The 19345-nt window shown below is 45.5% G+C and overlaps 1 protein-coding gene across 2 annotated transcripts in view; it reads right to left on the reverse strand.

The window, feature by feature from the left end:
* Nucleotides 1-19345, reverse strand: part of LOC138268234 (zinc finger and SCAN domain-containing protein 2-like) — a 168375-nt gene that overhangs the window by 107600 nt on the left and 41430 nt on the right. For both annotated transcript variants that reach the window (XM_069217694.1, XM_069217695.1), the window contains exon 2: nucleotides 18976-19064. In XM_069217694.1, the coding sequence (XP_069073795.1) occupies nucleotides 18976-19002 (27 nt within the window). In that variant the 5' untranslated portion in view covers nucleotides 19003-19064. The remainder of the gene's footprint in view (nucleotides 1-18975; nucleotides 19065-19345) is intronic.

The raw sequence follows: 19345 nt of genomic DNA on the forward strand, positions 1-19345 counted from the left end.
TCGTCTCATCTACATGAAAGCTGCAAATTACACTTGCCCTAGCTCAAGAGTGTTTGTGAATGGGACGATATCGGCATACTTCGAGCTAACGAGGAGCACAAGACAAGGGTGCCCTTTGTCACCACTATTGTTCACACTTACCATATAACCCTTTGTGGCCCATATGCCAACATCCACATCCATCTCTGGCCTTTGGTTTGGCAAGGAGGAACATAAAATCTCCCTGTTTGCATAAGACATTCTCATGAGGGTTACATTCCCTCACACTTCTCTGCCAGCCTTGCAGAAATGCCTCCAGCACTTTAAACTAGTGGCAGGCTTCAAAGGTTAACCTCCAGAAATTTTATATGCTCAATCTCACCGCTCCCCATAAACAAAATGAAAAAACAGCTGCATCATTTCCCTTTCAATGGGCGCAGAAGGAGATCATGTATCTCGGTGTGAAACTTACTGTAAAACTGTCAGATCTTTATGCAGCCAAATACCCTCCCTTACTCTGCAAACTCAAAATAGACTTTAAAAGGCGGGCCCAAATGTATCTGTCTTGGCAGGGACAAATTAATGCGATACAAATTACGTTTTTCCCACGCATCTATACCTCTTTCAGGGCTTACCCATAGGACCAAGTAGGGACTTCTTCTTCACCCTAAGCGTCGCCATAACAAATTTCATTTTTCAGGGACATACAGCACACCTCTCCCAAACATGCTTGACTCTCCCTAGAGAATATGGCGGTCAAACCCTACCAGATTTCCTTTCCTACTAGAGAGCAGCCCAACTGAGAGTCATCTCAGAATGGTCACTTAGAGAATCCAAAAAATTATGGTTGCATATGGACAGAGCTGTAGTGGCCAGAACTATCTGGCATATCTAATGGAAATATAAGAACATTCGCCCTTACAACACATATCCCCGACCGCCACCACACTGAACTTCTTGGACAGGGTGATTAAGTCCCATACCTTCACTACACTTACCTCACCCTACACATCTATACATGACAATGCAGACTTCCCACCAGCACTCCATCCCGGAACCTTTGATCACTGGCTAGAGGGAGGCTGGTTGAAGATCTCAGATTTAATGGGGATACCCTCCTGACCTTCCAAAACTGCTGCAGGGATTTCAACCTGCCACCTACAGAATTCTTCTGCTATACGCAACTGAGACACTGGGTCATGCAGCCTTCGAATCGCATAGCAGCCACCAGGGACTTACTTCTTATTGAACAATTGTACGACAGCCAGGCAGGATCGAGGAGCGATTTCCTTTTCATATTCTCTATTGATGACCACCAGGAAAGCCTGCAACCCCCCTTATAGCTCCCAATGGGAGCACACCCTCTCCTATTTATCACTGATGAACAGTAGCAGACCCTTTGGCAGGACATTCCTAAGTATAATCACTCAATGGGACTTTGTGAAGCCCACTACAAAGTCCCATATGTAGGAGGCTGGCCTGGTTTGTAGTGGGTATCTTGGGTACTTAAATCAGGTCCAGTTATCCCTTATTAGTGACATATAGTATTGTTCTAGCAGCTTAGGCTGATAGAGGTAGCTATAGCAGAGCAGCTTAGGCTGAACTAGCAGACATGCAAAGCTCCTGCAATACCACTTATAGTTATACACCAGTCCAGACAATACTCAGCGTTACCAAAATAAGGTAAGTAATTAGATAGTGCAAACAATAGGAAATGCTATAGAATACAATGGAAGAAAACAAGTCTAGGGGCAACGCAAACCATACACTAAGAAAGTGGAATGCGAATCACAAATTCCCCACTAGACAAGTGGGGTGTGTGCAGAATCGCTGGGAGAGTAAGAATACAGTAAAGGTAAGTAAATTACCCCAACCCAGAGCCCAGAAAAGCAGGATTAAAGTACTGCAAGTTTCCTTAGGGGACACTACAAGTCGTGATTAGAATTATTGCAAGAACCAACCAAGACTGCAAACAACAAATGGTAGATTCCTGGACCTGAAGACCTGCAAAGGAAGGAGACCAAGTCCAGAAGTCGAAAGAAGTTCGAGGAAGGACAGAAGCCCTTGCCAACCCAGAAGAGGGTGCAAAAGAAGAGTCCCCAGTTGGATGAAGACTGCAGAAATGCATCCAAGGAAGAGGTCAGCGGGTTCCTGCGTGAAGCACTGGATGTCCCACGTTGTGAATTTGGATGCCGGTGAGTTTTCGCGCTAGAATTCTCCAACAAGTCTTGGTTCCGGCAAAGTTGCGTTTTGTGTCAACTAGGCGCCATCTGGACCCAGGAGGGACCTGGAGGCCCCAACTCTGTGTGAGGAGGAAGAGGGGGCTTTCAGCACTTCAGAGAGCCCTCAGAGCACCAGAGAGCACCCACAGGATTCCAGGACACAGGGACAAAGGAGGTGCAAAATGCGGTTGGTGCAGCATTACAAAAGAAGGTCCCACACCGCCGGAGAACAACTAAGCGAGTTGAGCGTTGCAGGAGAGAGTGCTTGGGACCTGGGCCAGGCTGTGCACGAAGGAATTTTGCAAATAGTGCACAGAGGCCTCAGGAAGTGAAGACGACGTGGTGCACAGGGGTACTGTTGTTCTGGGGGAAGGCAAGGTCTTAACCCCCTACAAATTGGGACAGCAGGACCTCAGGACAGTCTGTGTCAATGGGGTCCACCCTCTGTGTTCCAAGGAGCATGCTTGTCGCCAGGAGAGGAGTCCAGGAGAACTGTCTTCGACTTAGAAGGGCCTGCTTCAGCAGGGGAGTGACTTCGTCACCCCAGGGGAGATTTCTTCGGTCCTTCTGGTGCAGGGTGAAGACAGGGAGTCCTCAGAGAGTGCATACTATGGAAACTGTTGCAGTTGCTGGCTGGAGCTGAAATTGCAGAGGAGAAGTATCCCTTCTGGATACTTTGTTGCTGTTACAGCGGTTCCTGGAGCAGCCTGCAGTTGATCTGAGGTCAGAGGATGAAGTAGTAGTTGCAGAGGATTCCTGCTGGAAACGTCCAAGTCGAATCTGAAGATAACCCACATGAGAGACCCTAAATAGCCCTAAGAGGGGGTTGGCTACCTTATCAGGTAAGGACCTAGCAAGAGGGGGTCTCTGATGTCACCTGCTGGCACTGGCCACTCAGAGGCCTCCAGAGTGCCCCCACACCTTGCAAAACAGGACTGAAGTCTGGGACACACTGGAGGAGCTCTGGGCACCACCCCTAGGGTGGTGATGGACAGGGGAATGGTCACTGCCCTTTCCTTTGTCCAGTTTCGTGCCAGAGTAGGGACAAGGGGTCCCTGAACCAGTGTAGACTGGCTTATGCAAGGATGGCACCATCTGTACCCTTCAAAGCATTTCCAGAGGCTGGGGTAGGCTACCCCTCCCCAGCCTGTTACACCCTCTCCCTTTGGAAATAGGTGTAACACCCTCCTCCCAAAGGAAATGCTTTGTTCTGCCTTCCTGGGGCTCAGCTGCTCAGACCCCAGGAGGGCAGAACCCTGTCTGTGAGGTGGCAGCAACTGTAGCTGCATTGCAAGCCTCAGAGAGCTGGTTTGGCAGTACTGGGGGTCCATAGTGGAGCCCCCAGGATGCATGGAATTGGCTCCCCAATACCAGATTTGGAATGGGGGAACAATTCCATGATCGTAGACACCTTACATGGCCATATTCAGAGTTACCATTGTGAAGCCACATATAGGTATTGACCTATATGTAGTGCACACGTGTAATGGCGTCCCCACACTCACAAAGTCCCGAGAATTGGCCCTGAACTATGTGGGTACACGTTTGCTAGTGCAAGGGTGCCATCACACTTAGTAACTTTGCACCTAACCTTCAGCAAGTGAAGGTTAGGCAAATAGGTGACTTATAAGTTACTTAAGTGCAGTGAAAATGGCTGTGAAATAGTGTGTGCACTATTTCACGCAGGCAGCAATGGCAGGCCTGTGAGGGTTTATCTGAGCTCCTTATGGGTGGCAAAAGAAATGCTGCAGCCCATAAGCATCTCCTGGAACCCCAATGCCCTGGGTACCTAGGTACCATATACTAGGGACTTATAAGGGGGGTCCAGTGTGCCAACTGAAATTGGTAAATGAAGCCACTAACCTCTAGTGACAAATTTAAGAACGGAGAGAGCATAAGCACAGAGGTTCTGATTAGCAGAACCTCAGTGACACAGTCAAGCACTATACAGACACACACATTAGGCCATAAACTATGAGCACTGGGGTCCTGACCAGCAGGATCCCATTGAGACAGGCAAAAACATACTGACACACAGGTAAAAATGGGGGTAACTTGCCAAGAAAGATGGTACTTTCCTACACTCTACAACTGGTACTTGTATTCAGTCAAGCTTAAAAAGATATTTCTGGCCACCTCAGACCTATATTGGTGGGGATGTGGTCTCCAGGGAGACTTACGACTCATATGGTGGGATTGTCCGACTATCAAAACATATTGGACTGAAATATTGGCCGAAATGAAAGACCTACTTGCCTATCCTATACGCCTGAATGCACTTTTGTAGGACTCCGTGACCCCACCCTTCACCTCCAAACTTGAGGAGATCACTACCTCATGTGGTTATGCCTAGGGGCAGCAAAAATGACATTAGCTGCAATGTGGAAAAGTCTGAGGCGCCATCTCTCACAGAGTGGCAGGCACAACTCTGGCATGCCGTAACTATGGAACGCATGTCCGACATCTTGACCAATGATAGAATGAATTTCCAATACTTTTGGGGATCTCTGGTCCAGTACCTCTCCTGGGGTCTCCCTCTTTTTGTATGCCCCAAATGAACCAGAGCACTGCATCTATTTCAAATTTGAACAACACCTTTCACTGACCACGAGAGTCAGACCTCCCAACTCGAATAGGGGTCTGAACCACTCATCTTCCATCAACCTATCTTTATAGGGCTAACTGCATTACCACACCCGATCTGTATGTTGTTATTCAATGTTCATCTTATGTTTTTGTGTTTTCTTTTTGTGTATCTTATTTACCTTATGAGCTAGCAGGGGTCCATGGTTGGAGAGTTAACAAATAATTGTTGAGATATACCAAGATATATGACTGCATTGTTCCCTCCCCCCCCCCCTTGTTATATTTGCGATATCCAGCTGTAGCCTTTTAATTTCCATTTGCCAATTATTTGCGGCAAAAGCTTGAACAAGCACTAATGTTTATGATGATGTATCCTTTTATGTCCTCCATTTAGGTCTTGGCCAGGTTGATAAGAACGAGTTACTTACCTTCGGTAACAACTTTTCTGGTGGATACATTAGCTACCTGTGGATTCCTCACCTAATGAATACTCCCATTGCGCCAGCACTCGACGGAAATCTTCTTCCTAGCTTCTGCACGTCGACGAGGACGTCATAGTTGCCCACGCGACGCCGTCTGACGTTATACAGGCAATAAGAGGTCCTCGCCGACGTGCCGACGTCAGTACCAACATTGTTTACGTGCCTGAGAATAATAGGCCATTGAGATGAAAGAACAGAGAGCGTAGCTTAAACATATATTTTATAGACGTGAAATGCTTACGTTTGACAATGCAAATTAATAAATTGTATTAATAAACGTGAAGATATATTCGCTTGGAAATACTAATGCTGAATAACAGAAAATAATTATATGTAGAACTGTTTTCATTAGAACTCGTATATCTTAAGTTAGCATGAGTCGCGAACTAGCTGTGTAACTCTCATTTAAAAGCGTATTTTTCTGCTTCTCCAGTGTGTGGACTTGCAAACAACCATGACCCAGCTATTGTTCTTTTCTGCATTTATTAGACACATCGTGGAATTTTCTCATCCGCATGTTAGTAGCCTCCAATATGAAACTGTGAGGTTTTGAAACAAACAGACACATCCAAGGACACTAAAGCGAGGAGAAGAGAACTCTTGACCCGAGACGTGTGCCAAGATGGTGAAGTAACCCCGGATATGCCACCTACAGAAATGCCGATTATGAAGACCAATTGAAAGACGAATTAATATCAGGAAATGACAAATGCATTACTTAATGTATAATTTGATTGGTTACCAATAATGGGGTATAGTTACTAACCAATAGAATTTGGGGGGAATGTATCATGGAAAAGGGGATAAAAACGCATGACACGAGAGACAAGACACATTAGGCAGGGGATGATATTGATTGCATCCAGAAACTCTGTCACTCTATTTGATGACTTGAGACTTAGAAAAATCCGTTAACTTTCTCCTTAAGGGAAAGTGTTCCTTGCTTCCAATTTAGATAGACTGACGGTGACTCTATTGATGTCCTGAAGACGAAGACTAATCCTGAATGCTGACCTATCTCGAGGAGGGTAATTATTGTTAACGAACCTTTTGCCTTTCTTTCTAGGTACCAACTGCTGTATGTTTAATTAGATAATATAGTTAGATGCTTTTCCAAATTGATATTCTAAATTGTTTTGCATGAAGCCCAACATGCTAATGCCAATTTGAGGTTAGATGAGGTATTCATTTGACTGACGGAACTGACGTGACTGACACATAGCTATGCTGAACTGAAATCTTATGAATTATTATGCACTATGATCTATTCTTTGCTAACGTATCTATCCTATGATTCTGATCATCGCATTGTTGAAAGCTTATTGTAGTTGCCATTTTGTGATTATGCTTTTATACTTCTTGGTTTTGAAACTAATAAGTTTATTATTAGATTGTAATCAATAGGGAATAAATTCACAAAAATCTTCCTTTAAGGTGTGGTTATTTTGAGTCTGAAAACTAATGAATGCGCCGAAGGTTTATTAATGGTTAGAGTGACATGTATTCTGATGCTAATTTTATAATACTATTGATTAATGTCTGGTAATCTCGTCTTACGGAGACTCACCACTGGGTCCAAAGGTTCATCGACCTAAAACGAGTCCTGATGTGTATAAATTAACATAGACGGACGTGTTATCAGAACAATATATATATATATATATATATATATATATATATATATATATATATATATATATATATATATATATATACACACACATATATACATAATATATACCAATCCTCAAAACCAAGAGGAGCACACTCAAGAATTACTTGGTTAGACCAAACAGGCAACGGGGAGGCGGGTGGGACCGTGAGGAATCCACAGGTAGCTAATGTATCCACCAGAAAAGTTGTTACCGAAGGTAAGTAACTTGTTCTTCTGATGGATACAACTACCTGTGGATTCCTCACCTAATGAATAGAGTCCCAAAGCAGTACCGCACTCGGTGGAGGGTGCCTGAATGGTCAAACCAAGAAATCCTGCAGCACTGACCGTGCAAAATGGCCGTCCCTTCTGACCTCAGAGTCCAAGCAGTAATGCTTCGCAAAAGTGTGAAGGGACGACCAAGTTGCGGCCTTGCAGATGTCGACCACAGGAACACCCCTAGCCAAGGCCGAGGAGGCCGACTTAGCTCTGGTGGAATGAGCTCTTATACCATCAGGGAGATCCTTCTTTGCTAAAGAGTAACACATTTTAATGCAAAGAACAACCCACCTGGAGAGTGTTCTCTTGTGGACTGCCTTTCCTCTCCTCTTTCCCACGTATCCGATGAAAAGCTGATCCTCCCGCCTGAAATCCTTTGTCCTGTCTATATAAAAGCTTAACGCCCTCTTTGGGTCCAAGCGGTGTAGTCTCTCTTCTTCCTTTGACGGATGAGGCGGAGGATAAAACGTGGATAGAGTAATTGTCTGGGCCAAATGAAAGGGTGAAACAACCTTCGGAAGGAAAGCAGCCTTGGTCCTCAACACCACCTTATCCCCATAAAAAGATGTATAAGGGGGTTTTACCGATAGAGCCTGCAACTCACTCACTCTCCTTGCAGATGTAATAGCAACCAGGAAAACTGTTTTAAGAACTAACAATCTTATGGGGCAAGAATGCATAGGCTCAAAAGGGGACCCCATAAAAAAAAAGTTAGAACCAAGGACAAATCCCATTGAGGCATAACAAAAGGATTTGGAGGAAATTTATTCATAAGGCCCTTCAAGAATCTAAGTACTATTGGAGATTTAAATAAAGAAGGCTGGTCTGGAAGACAAAGAAAGGCTGACAAGGCAGACAAGTAACCCTTAACAGTAGCCACTGCACAACCCCTCTGTGCTAAAGACAAAGCAAAAGATAAAATATCCGACAAATGAGCACGTAAGGGATCAATCTGCCTCTCTCCACACCATACCACAAATTTAGACCACCTATTAGCGTAGATAGATTTAGTGGAGTGTCGCCTGGCCGATAAAATAACATCCACTACCTCAGGCGGGAGAGAAAAGGAACTCAGGTTGCCCAGTTCAATCTCCAGGCATGAAGGTGCAGGCTCTGGAGGTTGGGGTGTAAAACCTGCCCCTGCGACTGCGAGAGGAGGTCTGCCCTGAGAGGGAGACGGAGCGGAGGGCAAAGTGAGAGTTGGAGAAGGTCAGAATACCACACCCTCCTTGGCCAATCCGGAGCAATTAAGATTACTTGGGCCCGGTCTTGGCGTATTTTCCTCAATACTTGAGGAATCAAGGGTATGGGGGGGAAACGCGTAAAGCAACTGGTCGCACCAGGTCATCTGAAACGCATCCCCCAACGCTCCTTGTACCGGATACTGGAGTCTGCAGAATAACGGGCAGTGCGAGTTCTCCCAGGTGGCAAACAGATCTATCCGAGGAAACCCCCACATCTGGAAGATTAGAAGGACTTGATGTGGATGGAGACGCCACTCGTGGTCGGCCGAGAAATGGCGACTGAGACTGTCCGCACGTACGTTCAAGACTCCGGCCAGATGATTTGCTACCAAGGAAATCTTACGGTCCTTTGCTCAGGACCATAGCCGAAGAGCTTCCCTGCAGAGAAGGTACGACCCTACCCCTCCCTGTTTGTTTATATACCACATCGCAGTAGTATTGTCCATCAGGACCTGAACCGACTGACCGCGAAGGGATGGGAGGAAGGCCTTGAGAGCCAGACGTACAGCCTGTAACTCCAACAGATTGATATCAAACATCTGTTCCACTGGAGACCAAAGCCCTTTGATCTCCAGGTCCCCCAGATGAGCTCCCCGCCCTAGAGTGGAAGCGTCCGTTATTACCGTGGTCACTGGTGGAGGTTGCGTGAACGACCTTCCTCGGGAAAGATTGTCGCCCGCAATCCACCACTTCAAATCCGTGGCAGCATCTCTGGAGATCTTTACAGAACTTTCGAGATCCCCTTTGTGTTGAGACCACTGCCTTTGGAGGCACCACTGAAGAGCCCTCATGTGCCAGCGAGCATGCGTGACCAACAGTATGCAAGAAGCAAACAGACCGAGCAGACGCAGGACCTTGAGGACTGGAATGACCGCTCCACCTTGAAACATTGGGCCCAACGCCTGAATGTCTTAAAATCGCTGAGGCGGAGGAAAGGCTTGGTTCAATGTTGTATCCAGTACTGCCCCTATGAACATGAGGCGCTGAGAGGGCTCTAGGTGAGATTTGGGCATGTTCACCGAAAAGCCCAGGTCGAACAACAACTGGGTTGTCAACTGCAGATGATGCAACACGAGCTCCAGGGACTTGGCTTTGATCAACCAGTCGTCCAGGTAAGGGAATACTGCTATCCCCTTCCTTCCGAGCTCTGCCGCAACCACCGACATCACCTTCGTGAAGACTCGAGGTGCTGAAGTAAGAACAAACGGGAGGACCGCAAACTGATAGTGCTGCGACCCCACCACAAACCGGAGATACTTCCTGTGCGACTTGAGTATCGGGATATGAAAGTAAGCATCCTGCAAGTCGACAGACACCATCCAATCTCCATTGTTCAACGCCAAAAGCACCTGAGCTAGGGTCAGCATCTTGAACTTTTCCTGTTTGAGGAACCAATTCAAGATCCTCAGGTCCAGGATTGGTCTCAACCGACCATCCTTCTTGGGAATCAGGAAGTACCTCGAGTAACAATCTTGACCCCTTTCCTGCTCTGGAACCAACTCCACCGCGCCCTTTGAAAGGAGGACTTGAACCTCCTGTTCTAACAACAGGAGGTTTTCTTCTGAACAATAAGATGGGCGGGATGGGGGGCGGAAACTCCCGAAAGAGAAGGGTGTAGCCTTTTCTCACAATGCTGGTAATCCAGGAGTCTGATGTGATGACCTCCCACTTGTGGAGAAAATACAGTAACCTCCCCCTACAGGAGAGGAGTGAGTGGGAATTGGTGGAAGCCTAAGGCTGTTTCCCCTGCTGCACCCCTCCAGAAGAAGAGGAAGAGGCAGAGTGCTGCTGAGAGGCTCCCCTGGTACGGACCCTACCCCTCCCTCTAAAAGATCTATAGGAGAGAACAGAGGTAGGCTGCTGGAATTTCCCTCAAAAGGAGGAGGAGGAGGAGCCACGACCAAATCCTCGAAACCTCCTAAAAAATCTGGAGGAGGCAGAAGAAGTGGCTTGTAAGCCCAGCGACTTGGCCGTGGCCCTGCTCTCCTTGAACCTCTCTAAGGCCGAATCCGCCTTGGCACCAAAGAGCTTGTCCCCATCAAAAGGAAGGTCCAGTAGGGTTGACTGTACATCAGAGGAAAATCCTGAGTTACGAAGCCAAGCCTGCCTCCTCGTAACTACAGCAGTGCCCATTGCACTAGCCACAGAGTCAGTTGTATCCAACCCAGATTGGATAACCTGAGTTGCAGCTGCTTGAGCGTCCGATACCAGATTCAATAGCCCCTGAGGGACCTCCGTATGCGTAGATGCAATTTCGTCCATCAGAGCATAAATGTACCTTCCTAAAATACATGTAGCATTGGTGGACTTTAATGCCATGCTACATGACGAGAACACCTTTTTGGATGCCATGTCCATCTTCTTGGAGTCTTTATCCCAGGGCACAGTTGGAAAAGAAACAGGAGCAAACCTTGCCGAGCAGGAAGCCCCTACCACCAAGCTTTCAGGTGTTGGATGTCTGGTAAGAAAACCAGGGTCAGCCGGTGCAGCCCGATACTTCCTAGCCACAGATCTATTGACAGCTGAAGAAGACACCCGCTTCTTCCAGACTTCCAAAACAGGTTCCAGCAGCGCCTCATTGAACGGCAAAAGTGGTTCTGCTGATGTAGAGGCTGGGTGCAACACCTCTGTCAACAAATTCTGCTTGGCTTCAGTCACCGGCAAAGGAAGATCCAAGAAGTTAGCTGCCTTCCTGATAACAGCATGAAAAGTGGCCGCCTCTTCTGTATACTCCCCAGGAGATGACAAGTCCCACTCGGGGGAAGTATCTAGGCCACTAGCAGTGTCCAGCCCATGGAGACCCTCATGAGAGTCCTCAATCTCTCCTTCCTCCAGGTTCTGTCTCTGGTACTCCTGTTCTTCAAGGAGGCGAAGAGCAAGCCTCCTCGAGTGCAGCCTCTCCTCAATCCTCGGCGTCGACATGGCGTCAGCAGATGTCGAAGAACGACGCCGATCTCCGGGTCTGTCCAACGTCGGGTCTACAGGTGCCACAGGTACCTTCGGCGCCGAACCAGGAGTCGGATGAAGAGAAGACTGCTTCGGAGTCGTAGGAGGTCTAGACGGCGCCACTGATTGAAACATCAAAGCAGCCGGAGCCGAAGATGTCGAAGCCTCAGGAGCCACCGGAGCCGATTCCGATGCCGAGCCCACGTTCCCCAGGGGGAGAAAGGGCATAAAGGGTGCCGGTCGAAGAGGAGCCGGAGCACCCATGTTGAAAGCCAAAGGGCCCAAAGGCCCAGCCGGTCCACCACCTGGAGCCATCTGCTGGAAGATAGAGAACATCGCATTTAAAAATGCGGTATTATCAGCTCCAGGGGCTGGGAAAGCCGGGTACTGGGGTGCCTGGATCGAAGGCGAAACAGACGCCGGCCTCGACGTCTGCAACGTCGGAGAAAACATTTGAGGCTGCGGAACCTCAAACACTGAAGGTGGTTGGCCCGATGACCTGGGCGAAGTCAGTGAGGCTGGAGAAGGCAACGGCGTCGACGGATGAGGAGTGACAGTGGGACTGACCTCCCAAGTCTTCCGACGCCGAGTCGATGGTGACCTCGACCAAGACCTCTCTTTACTCGACCGGCGCCGTGATTCTCGACGACGCCGGGAGTCCCGATGAGACTTCGGTGACGAGGATTTTCGATGGTGTCTCTTTTCCCTCTTTTTCGACTTCCACAGAAAAAGCTTGGCCTCACGCTCTTTCAGGGCCTTCGGATTCATATGCTGACAAGAATCACACTTGTCAACATCATGATCGGAACTAAGACACCACAAACAGTCAGAATGTGGGTCCGACATTTTGCCCCCACACTCACGACAGGGCTTGAATCCTGACTTTCTCTGCGACATTGTAATCTCAGAGAAAAAAATGATCCAAAAACACACTAACTGTCGAACAGCAACAGTAGCTCCCTCGAAGATAACCGTTTCGAATGGCACGGAAAAAAGGGAACTGACGTCGGCGAGGACCTCTTATTGCCTGTATGACGTCAGACGGAATCGCGTGGGCAACTGTGACGTCCTCGTCGACGTGCAGAAGCTAGGAAGAAGATTTCCGTCGAGTGCTGGCGCAATGGGAGTATTCATTAGGTGAGGAATCCACAGGTAGTTGTATCCATCAGAAGGTTGTCATACTGAACCTATAATGCTTTTATGTCTTGGAAAATTTCAATAAAAATTGACAACAAAAAAATGAATCTACATGATTACGTACAGACTTGCACAGTATGTTTACAAGCTACATTTTTCCATATCATGCCTAGAAGATTAATGCATCCCTTTTCCTACACCAGCTAGTCTGGGGCTACCCATCTTTATTGACTTTACTGTAGATCTGCTTCCGTCCTCTAATGTACAATTCTGGAGATAGTGGATTCCTTTACTAAGTTAGTTTTTTTAATTGCTTTCAAGAAAAATTACATCAGCTCCAAAGTAAGGAGCATATTTTTTAAAGAACTTGTAAAACGTGGTCTACCATCAGTAACATTACAAAAGAGTAATTACATTGGTCTCTCATTTCTGATACTCACAAGTGGGATGTAGTTTGCAAATAGGTGCACCACATCCACAAGCAATATATATAGCAGCCCAATATGAATGAGGGCTATAATAACTATGTTCTTTTATATTTCCACAGGTATTAATGACCGACACCATAAAAAATAGGTATCATCCTAAGACACCACATTAGTTAGGCGAATTGCACCATATCACATGCATGTATTATTAATGCTTTCATTAGTAGTAGTTAAACAAGAAGTGGCACCAGGGAGTCAACATTGGTCCTGAAGAGGAGCCTAGGGGTAAGGCTCGGAAACATGTAGATCAGGAAGTAAGGAACATGACATACCCCACTTCCGTAGCCCCCTTTGTAATCATACTACCTCCAAGAGATCCATTAAATCATTGGAACCTCTAGGAGGCAGGTATTTTTAACTCACCCAAGACCCCACCTCTTCTATTTCTCTTGTGATTCACATTGACAAGATTACATCAGTATTCCCACGTATCCAGTCGTTTATAGCATGCCCGCTACACAGCGGAACGGAGAGAAACCAATGATGAAGCATGCCACCAAGGGGTAACCCTGGTGGGTAAGGGTTTTTCTAAACGGAAAATCCTTTTTCCTTGTCCATCCTGTGGTAGTTATTTTGGCTGGGCCTCTTTTGTAATGTTATATAGGCTATAAGGAGGACACACACCAGCCCCACAACCTTCTCCTCCCTCTTTGTTTTCCTACCATCAGTAACCATCATAGCTCAAGTGTCTCCATCAACAGCACATTTCTGGGCTTCCTTTCTTAACAACTCAAGGTATTTTCAGTTATAAACCCAGCTGCTACCATCCTCAGACAAATGGAGCTTATTAATCAAAACTGAACAATTTCGCACCTGCTTCTTAGCACGCTATCAAGAGGACCTGCAGAGATGGATTCCAACTGTAGAATAGGCTTAGAATTACTCACTGTACATAGCTCAACAGACTTCACCCTTTAACTCACCCATGAGTGCTACCTTGCACAAACCTTACATTAGATGCACAGGCTAGTTCTCACTAATTTGTGAGCAGCTACATCTCTCGTAAGAAATAAGCAGACAGACAGTTAAGCAGCACCACAGTATCAAGGTGGAAATTCTGAATGGTTAGTTACATGTTCTCCTTCACTTTTAGGATATCATGCCAAAGCTCAAATCCAATTTGTTGGTCATTTTTCTGATAAAAAGATAATTCATCTAGTGGCTTTTCATCTGACCTTGCCTTCTCATTGGCAGGTCCATCACCTTTTTACCTTTCTCTACTTAAACCATCTGCTAACTTACTACTCTGCATGTTCTACCTCGACTGCCAGTAGTTAACTGAAGATGGACCAAAATAAGAAGTTCAGACAATTCTGGACTCCTGAAGAGTTAAGAGTCAACTTCATTACTTGATTTATTGGAAAGGCTATGGACCTGCGGGCCATTCATGAAACAGAATTTGCAGTGTTCCCCACCTTGTCCAGAATCCCATTATTGATTCCCCTCCTCCCCCCCCCGAAAAAGAAAACAAGAGTGGATTGCAAGGGTATGGATACTTTCAGGACTTACCATGACTGGATGCAGGGTACAAGGCACAGTCATCACAGGGAAGTGGTGCAGACATGCTGGAGAATTTGATGGTGGCTTTGGGACTCACAACGGCATTGACTTTCAGACCACGATAGCAGTTCTCTCTTTCCAGCTCAGGTAAGTCACAGCAGGACCTTCACTTCAGAGTATGGATGGATTTGATCTTTAGGAGAAGGATACCAGCTGCAATATTTTGCCAGGCAAACTACAAAAAATGGGGGGTTTGATTCCTTTGGTTGATCAATCCGATGCTCATTTCCTTTACAACCGCACAATTGTTATTTTCTTGGTGCTCTTTTAGAGTTCTCTTTCTAGGAAACTCCAGGAACTTTCTGGAATCTCAATTTCTCATATGTAGACTCTATAGTCTGTGACTTTAGATCTCAGTCTCAACTGTTACGTGACCAAGTTTACCACCTCCTTCAGTCTTATATTCTACATTGTTTGCTGATGAGTAGCCAAATGCATAAAAGTTTTCCTATGCATCATTGACAGATTCCAAGATGACCCTATTAAATGATGTGTTTACAGTGTATTCCCTGGCTCCAGTGAAGCTACAATATTATACTTCAGCAGTTAAAATTGCTTACACCAATTCACCACAGTTTCTCAGAAATTAACCACTAGAATCTGTATCATATCCCAAGTGCCTAAGGTGACATGCAAGGAACAAGCTTGCTGGAACAAGCTGCTGTTTTTCTCAAAGCCTGATACCCTCGAAGAAGAGTTTAGGCAGCCCCGCCTGGCAGGCTTTGTCTACTGTCCCAAGTTTTTGGTCCTGAACATTGAGAGGAGAGTTGGTAGTGAATACCACAACTCATTAGTACACAGCAAACAGAAAAATCAGAAATCCTCATCACCATTACATAGCCAACTGTTCTGCATCAGCCCTCAATTCAGCACAAATTTACCGGTTAACATTTAATGCCCATGTTCACTGTAACACTGGTACAAATGGTTCATCCTGAAGCTATATTCAGGTGCTACTGTTAAGAGAGACTTTATAGTCATTCAGTTGCAGGTCTTCCATATTCAGCACGGATTCAATCCATCAGTTTCCTTGTGAATTGGAATTCAGTGCTATCTGTGACCATGGAAGGACATTCCTTGCTGAAGAAACTTTATTTTGCAGGTCCTTTTTCCCCATCCATGGCATAGTTTTGTCCTACAGTCCAGGTCACTCCTCAATGCCATTTGGATGAGTAATGAGATGGTCTTTTACTCCCTGAATGACCAACTTTTGCAAGCTACATGGGCATATATCTAAAGTTGAGGACTTAACTTTTGTTTCACTGCTTTGAATAATTTGCAGAGGTCCTAAAATTATTCCGTGTAATCAGGGAATATCATTTGGGAACTACTGACGTACTGGGTGAAAGGGGGACACTCATGCATAACATGTTGGATCTCTATAGCTAAATCAGCATGTACTAGTAGCTATGGGAGGTGATCCAAGCAGTGGTGGTCCATGTTCTGTGCACCTTTTCTATCAAGGAAAAGCTGGCCAAACCTTGGGTTTCAAGGTATTCAGGACCTACTCTTATAAAAGAACCAACTCTACAAGTGGGCTTTCCACTCTTTTTGGGAATCCCAGGAGCCCAAAACCTCTGCATCATCAGCTTGTCCAATATTATTAGTTGGAGTCATTACAGATTTTACCCTTCTTGTACCTGTTTCGTCACATTCTGTAAATGTTCCACTGTTTCTTCCAAGGCATTTACTCTTAGAAATCCTCCCCTTTTCTAATCTCAATAGATTTACTTCTACTGGGGCTATCATTTCCGGTTCCAGAGACTTCTTAGTTACCTGAATTGCCAGTTTATGACTTGATGTTTGCTTAAATCCAGCCTCCCCTAGAGAATTCACCCCATGCAATGGGGTAGTCCCAGCTGCACTTTTCACAGCTGTATACTGATCTATTTTGGTAGGCCAAGTACACTTGCATTTATTTTTATTAGGCTGAGTACGCTCGCATGGCACACTGCCTCGCAAAGTCTACATTTTCATTCAGTGCTTGTTGTCACAACCCTTTTATAAGGGGTTCACAAATTGAGGCCCTGCCAGCTATTCTCCATGTCATCTTTTGCACGCATCGGTTTTCCATTAATGTGCACTACCGAAGCCCCCTCCCCTTGGTTTCACAGTGGTCATAGGCCTGGGTTTACACTCTATGTCACAGGCCACAGCAGCAGTCAACCATTTAGTGGCAGTCGCCTACAGTTAGCTCAGTGAGACTCCTGTATACCGCTTGAGGGTGCTCACTGCTCTCACAGGTGCTATTGATCCACAGCCCTCATTTCGGTGAACATTTCCACAAAGGCTAACTTTGTTCAGCAGCACTGCCATGCCAGTCAGGACTGACATCACTCCTGAGTTGGCACAGTGCAGGTTCATCAATCGGAGGGCGTCCTCTGTGTCAACTTACAGCATTCCGTGGCCTCTGCAATTCAGTCTCTTAGTGGATTCCATTGGGCAATCACCTCCCATCTACGATCTGCCACAAGATTAATGATAAAAAGCTGTGCTCAGCAGGATACTGCAAATTTTTTCAAAGGGTGAAGGAAGCCTCACAAAAACACATCTAATCAGCCGTTTTGCTTGGTCACACCCTTATGTTTTAGCCAAGGTTATGTCAGCTGCAGCATCTTAGGAAAGGAGTTCGGGAATATTACAGATATACCTCTATTGGAACAGCTGGCTCATTCAAACTACTCTCTTAAAAAAAAAAAAATAATAATAATAATAAAAAATAAAAAAAAGCAACTAACCCATCAGAGCATGCACACTTTTCACACCACAAATCTGTGAGGTTCTGAAGGAAGCAAGAGCGTGTCAGAGCTCTTGAACAGCACCTCTGTATGGTGATAGCCTATTGTGGCTTATCAGTTCTTGCACTAAGTTACTGTCAATGATCAAGGTGAACACATGATACATAAAAATTCAACTGGTAAAATAGGACCCGTAGCAATGACTGGTACCATTTCCAACCTCACAGAATCTAAAGTTGGTTTACTGTTGCAGCTGTGCTTCCAAATACACCCCGAGTGAGACTCTTTAATAGAGTATCCAGCTAATCCCATGGAAAGCTCCAGTTTTTCCGTGGCCGCCTGTGCAAATGCACCACATGCCCTGCTTTTTAAAGAGGTGGACCGAAGCACAGAGACAGTCAGGTTTTCCCATCTACTTAGACAGGATTAGTTAGGACTCATTAGGAACACTGTAAGAAACACTGTATTTTTGCAGTTTCATTTAACCCCCCCTCCAAGTTATTACTTTAAAAATATCAGTCTTCGTGCATCAGTTCCCCTAATAATTGTGCCATTCTGCGCCCTGTTTTGTAGCTCAATTCTCTCTGTACTTCTGTGTCAGTGGCCTGGTTTTTGTTTTTCAACAGATGGTAAACAAACCCTGCATCCCCAAAACATTTGCTAACTCTCAAAACTCTGCAACTGTGAAGTAAGAAATGGGCCTCTGGATGTCCATAACATCCTAGCAGAAGAAGGATGTCACAAGCGTGCATGACCTCTAGGTCATACTTCGGTCTCTTTATATGAAAAAGGTATACAACTATTCTGCAATCTTCAGTCAGCAGGCTGTTTAAATGTTGTCTTGAGAACACAAGACTTTAACAACCACTAACCTCATGGACTAATTCTACTAAGGTGGGGGAACAGGTATTTAAAATAAAAAACCCACACTGTACACCAACCTCTTCTAATTGCATAGTATGAGTACACTGCTGAGCAACTCCTCACCAATGGAAATTCACATGTCCAATGCAAGCCTTCTGCTCACCATATTTATTGCAAACAAATCCCCTGTTACACAAGAGGGGCTTACAACTGCCATAAGAGTTACCAGTGACGCACTCTAGGTAAACAACCTGGTTATATCAAATGGTTCTGGAGAAGTGGAGCAAGTTAAACCATTATGTTTTGGAAGGTCACATACAAAGCTTGAATAGTTTGTACAGCATAGCACAACATGCCTTATTGTGGAGAGAGGCAAAGACCCACTGGCAGAAAGGTTGGGATGGATACAGATTAAGCGGCTAAAAACTGTTATGTGATTGGATTTCCCCAAGCAGGCAGTATTTTCTGCTGGACCTATATCCACAATTGTAACCAAACAGTCTTAACAGTAAATTAAAATGGGGTTTGGGGAGGGCAGCAAAACATGGGCAAGTTCTATAAAAAGATGATTTAGCAGTAAGAAAGGTGTCCTTTCAACTATTGTGATGAAGACCATGGTATTTAAGGCAGTGTTCACTTTGTTGTGGTGGACAAAAAGATCAATGTAACAGTGCTCAACTAGCAACTTGGCAATAATGGAGCAGAGAAATCTTAACATCAACTTCGAGCAAACCATGAATGGGATAGTGAACCTGCACATGCAGGTTCTCCAAGAGGAGTAAAAGAATGTACTTACCCGTGTGTAGACGTACTCATCAGACATGGTCACTGTTGCAAGCTGAGGTGGTGAACAATATGCTGTTATTCTTAAATGGTGAAGATAACCTGGGAGAGGGAGGTGTAGAAACAGAAGTTACAGAAATTAGTTAAGGGTTGTGCTCATGCTGCTCGTTTCAGTCCTTCATAAGCTCCTAATCCTTTTTGATAAATTAGGATTAATTTTTTCATTCCATGTTCTCACACAGGTAAGCCAGGATATCGAAAGAGGTTGCCATTTACTGGATTGTCTATGGCTTCGTAGTCTTTAGAAAACAGAAAAAAGGCTCAAGCTACTTCATATATATTTTTTCTCTTTCTTTTAAGCCTTGATGCCTTTTGTAAAATTA

This window comes from Pleurodeles waltl, chromosome 12 (genome assembly GCF_031143425.1).
Source record: "Pleurodeles waltl isolate 20211129_DDA chromosome 12, aPleWal1.hap1.20221129, whole genome shotgun sequence".
NCBI lineage: Eukaryota > Metazoa > Chordata > Amphibia > Caudata > Salamandridae > Pleurodeles > Pleurodeles waltl.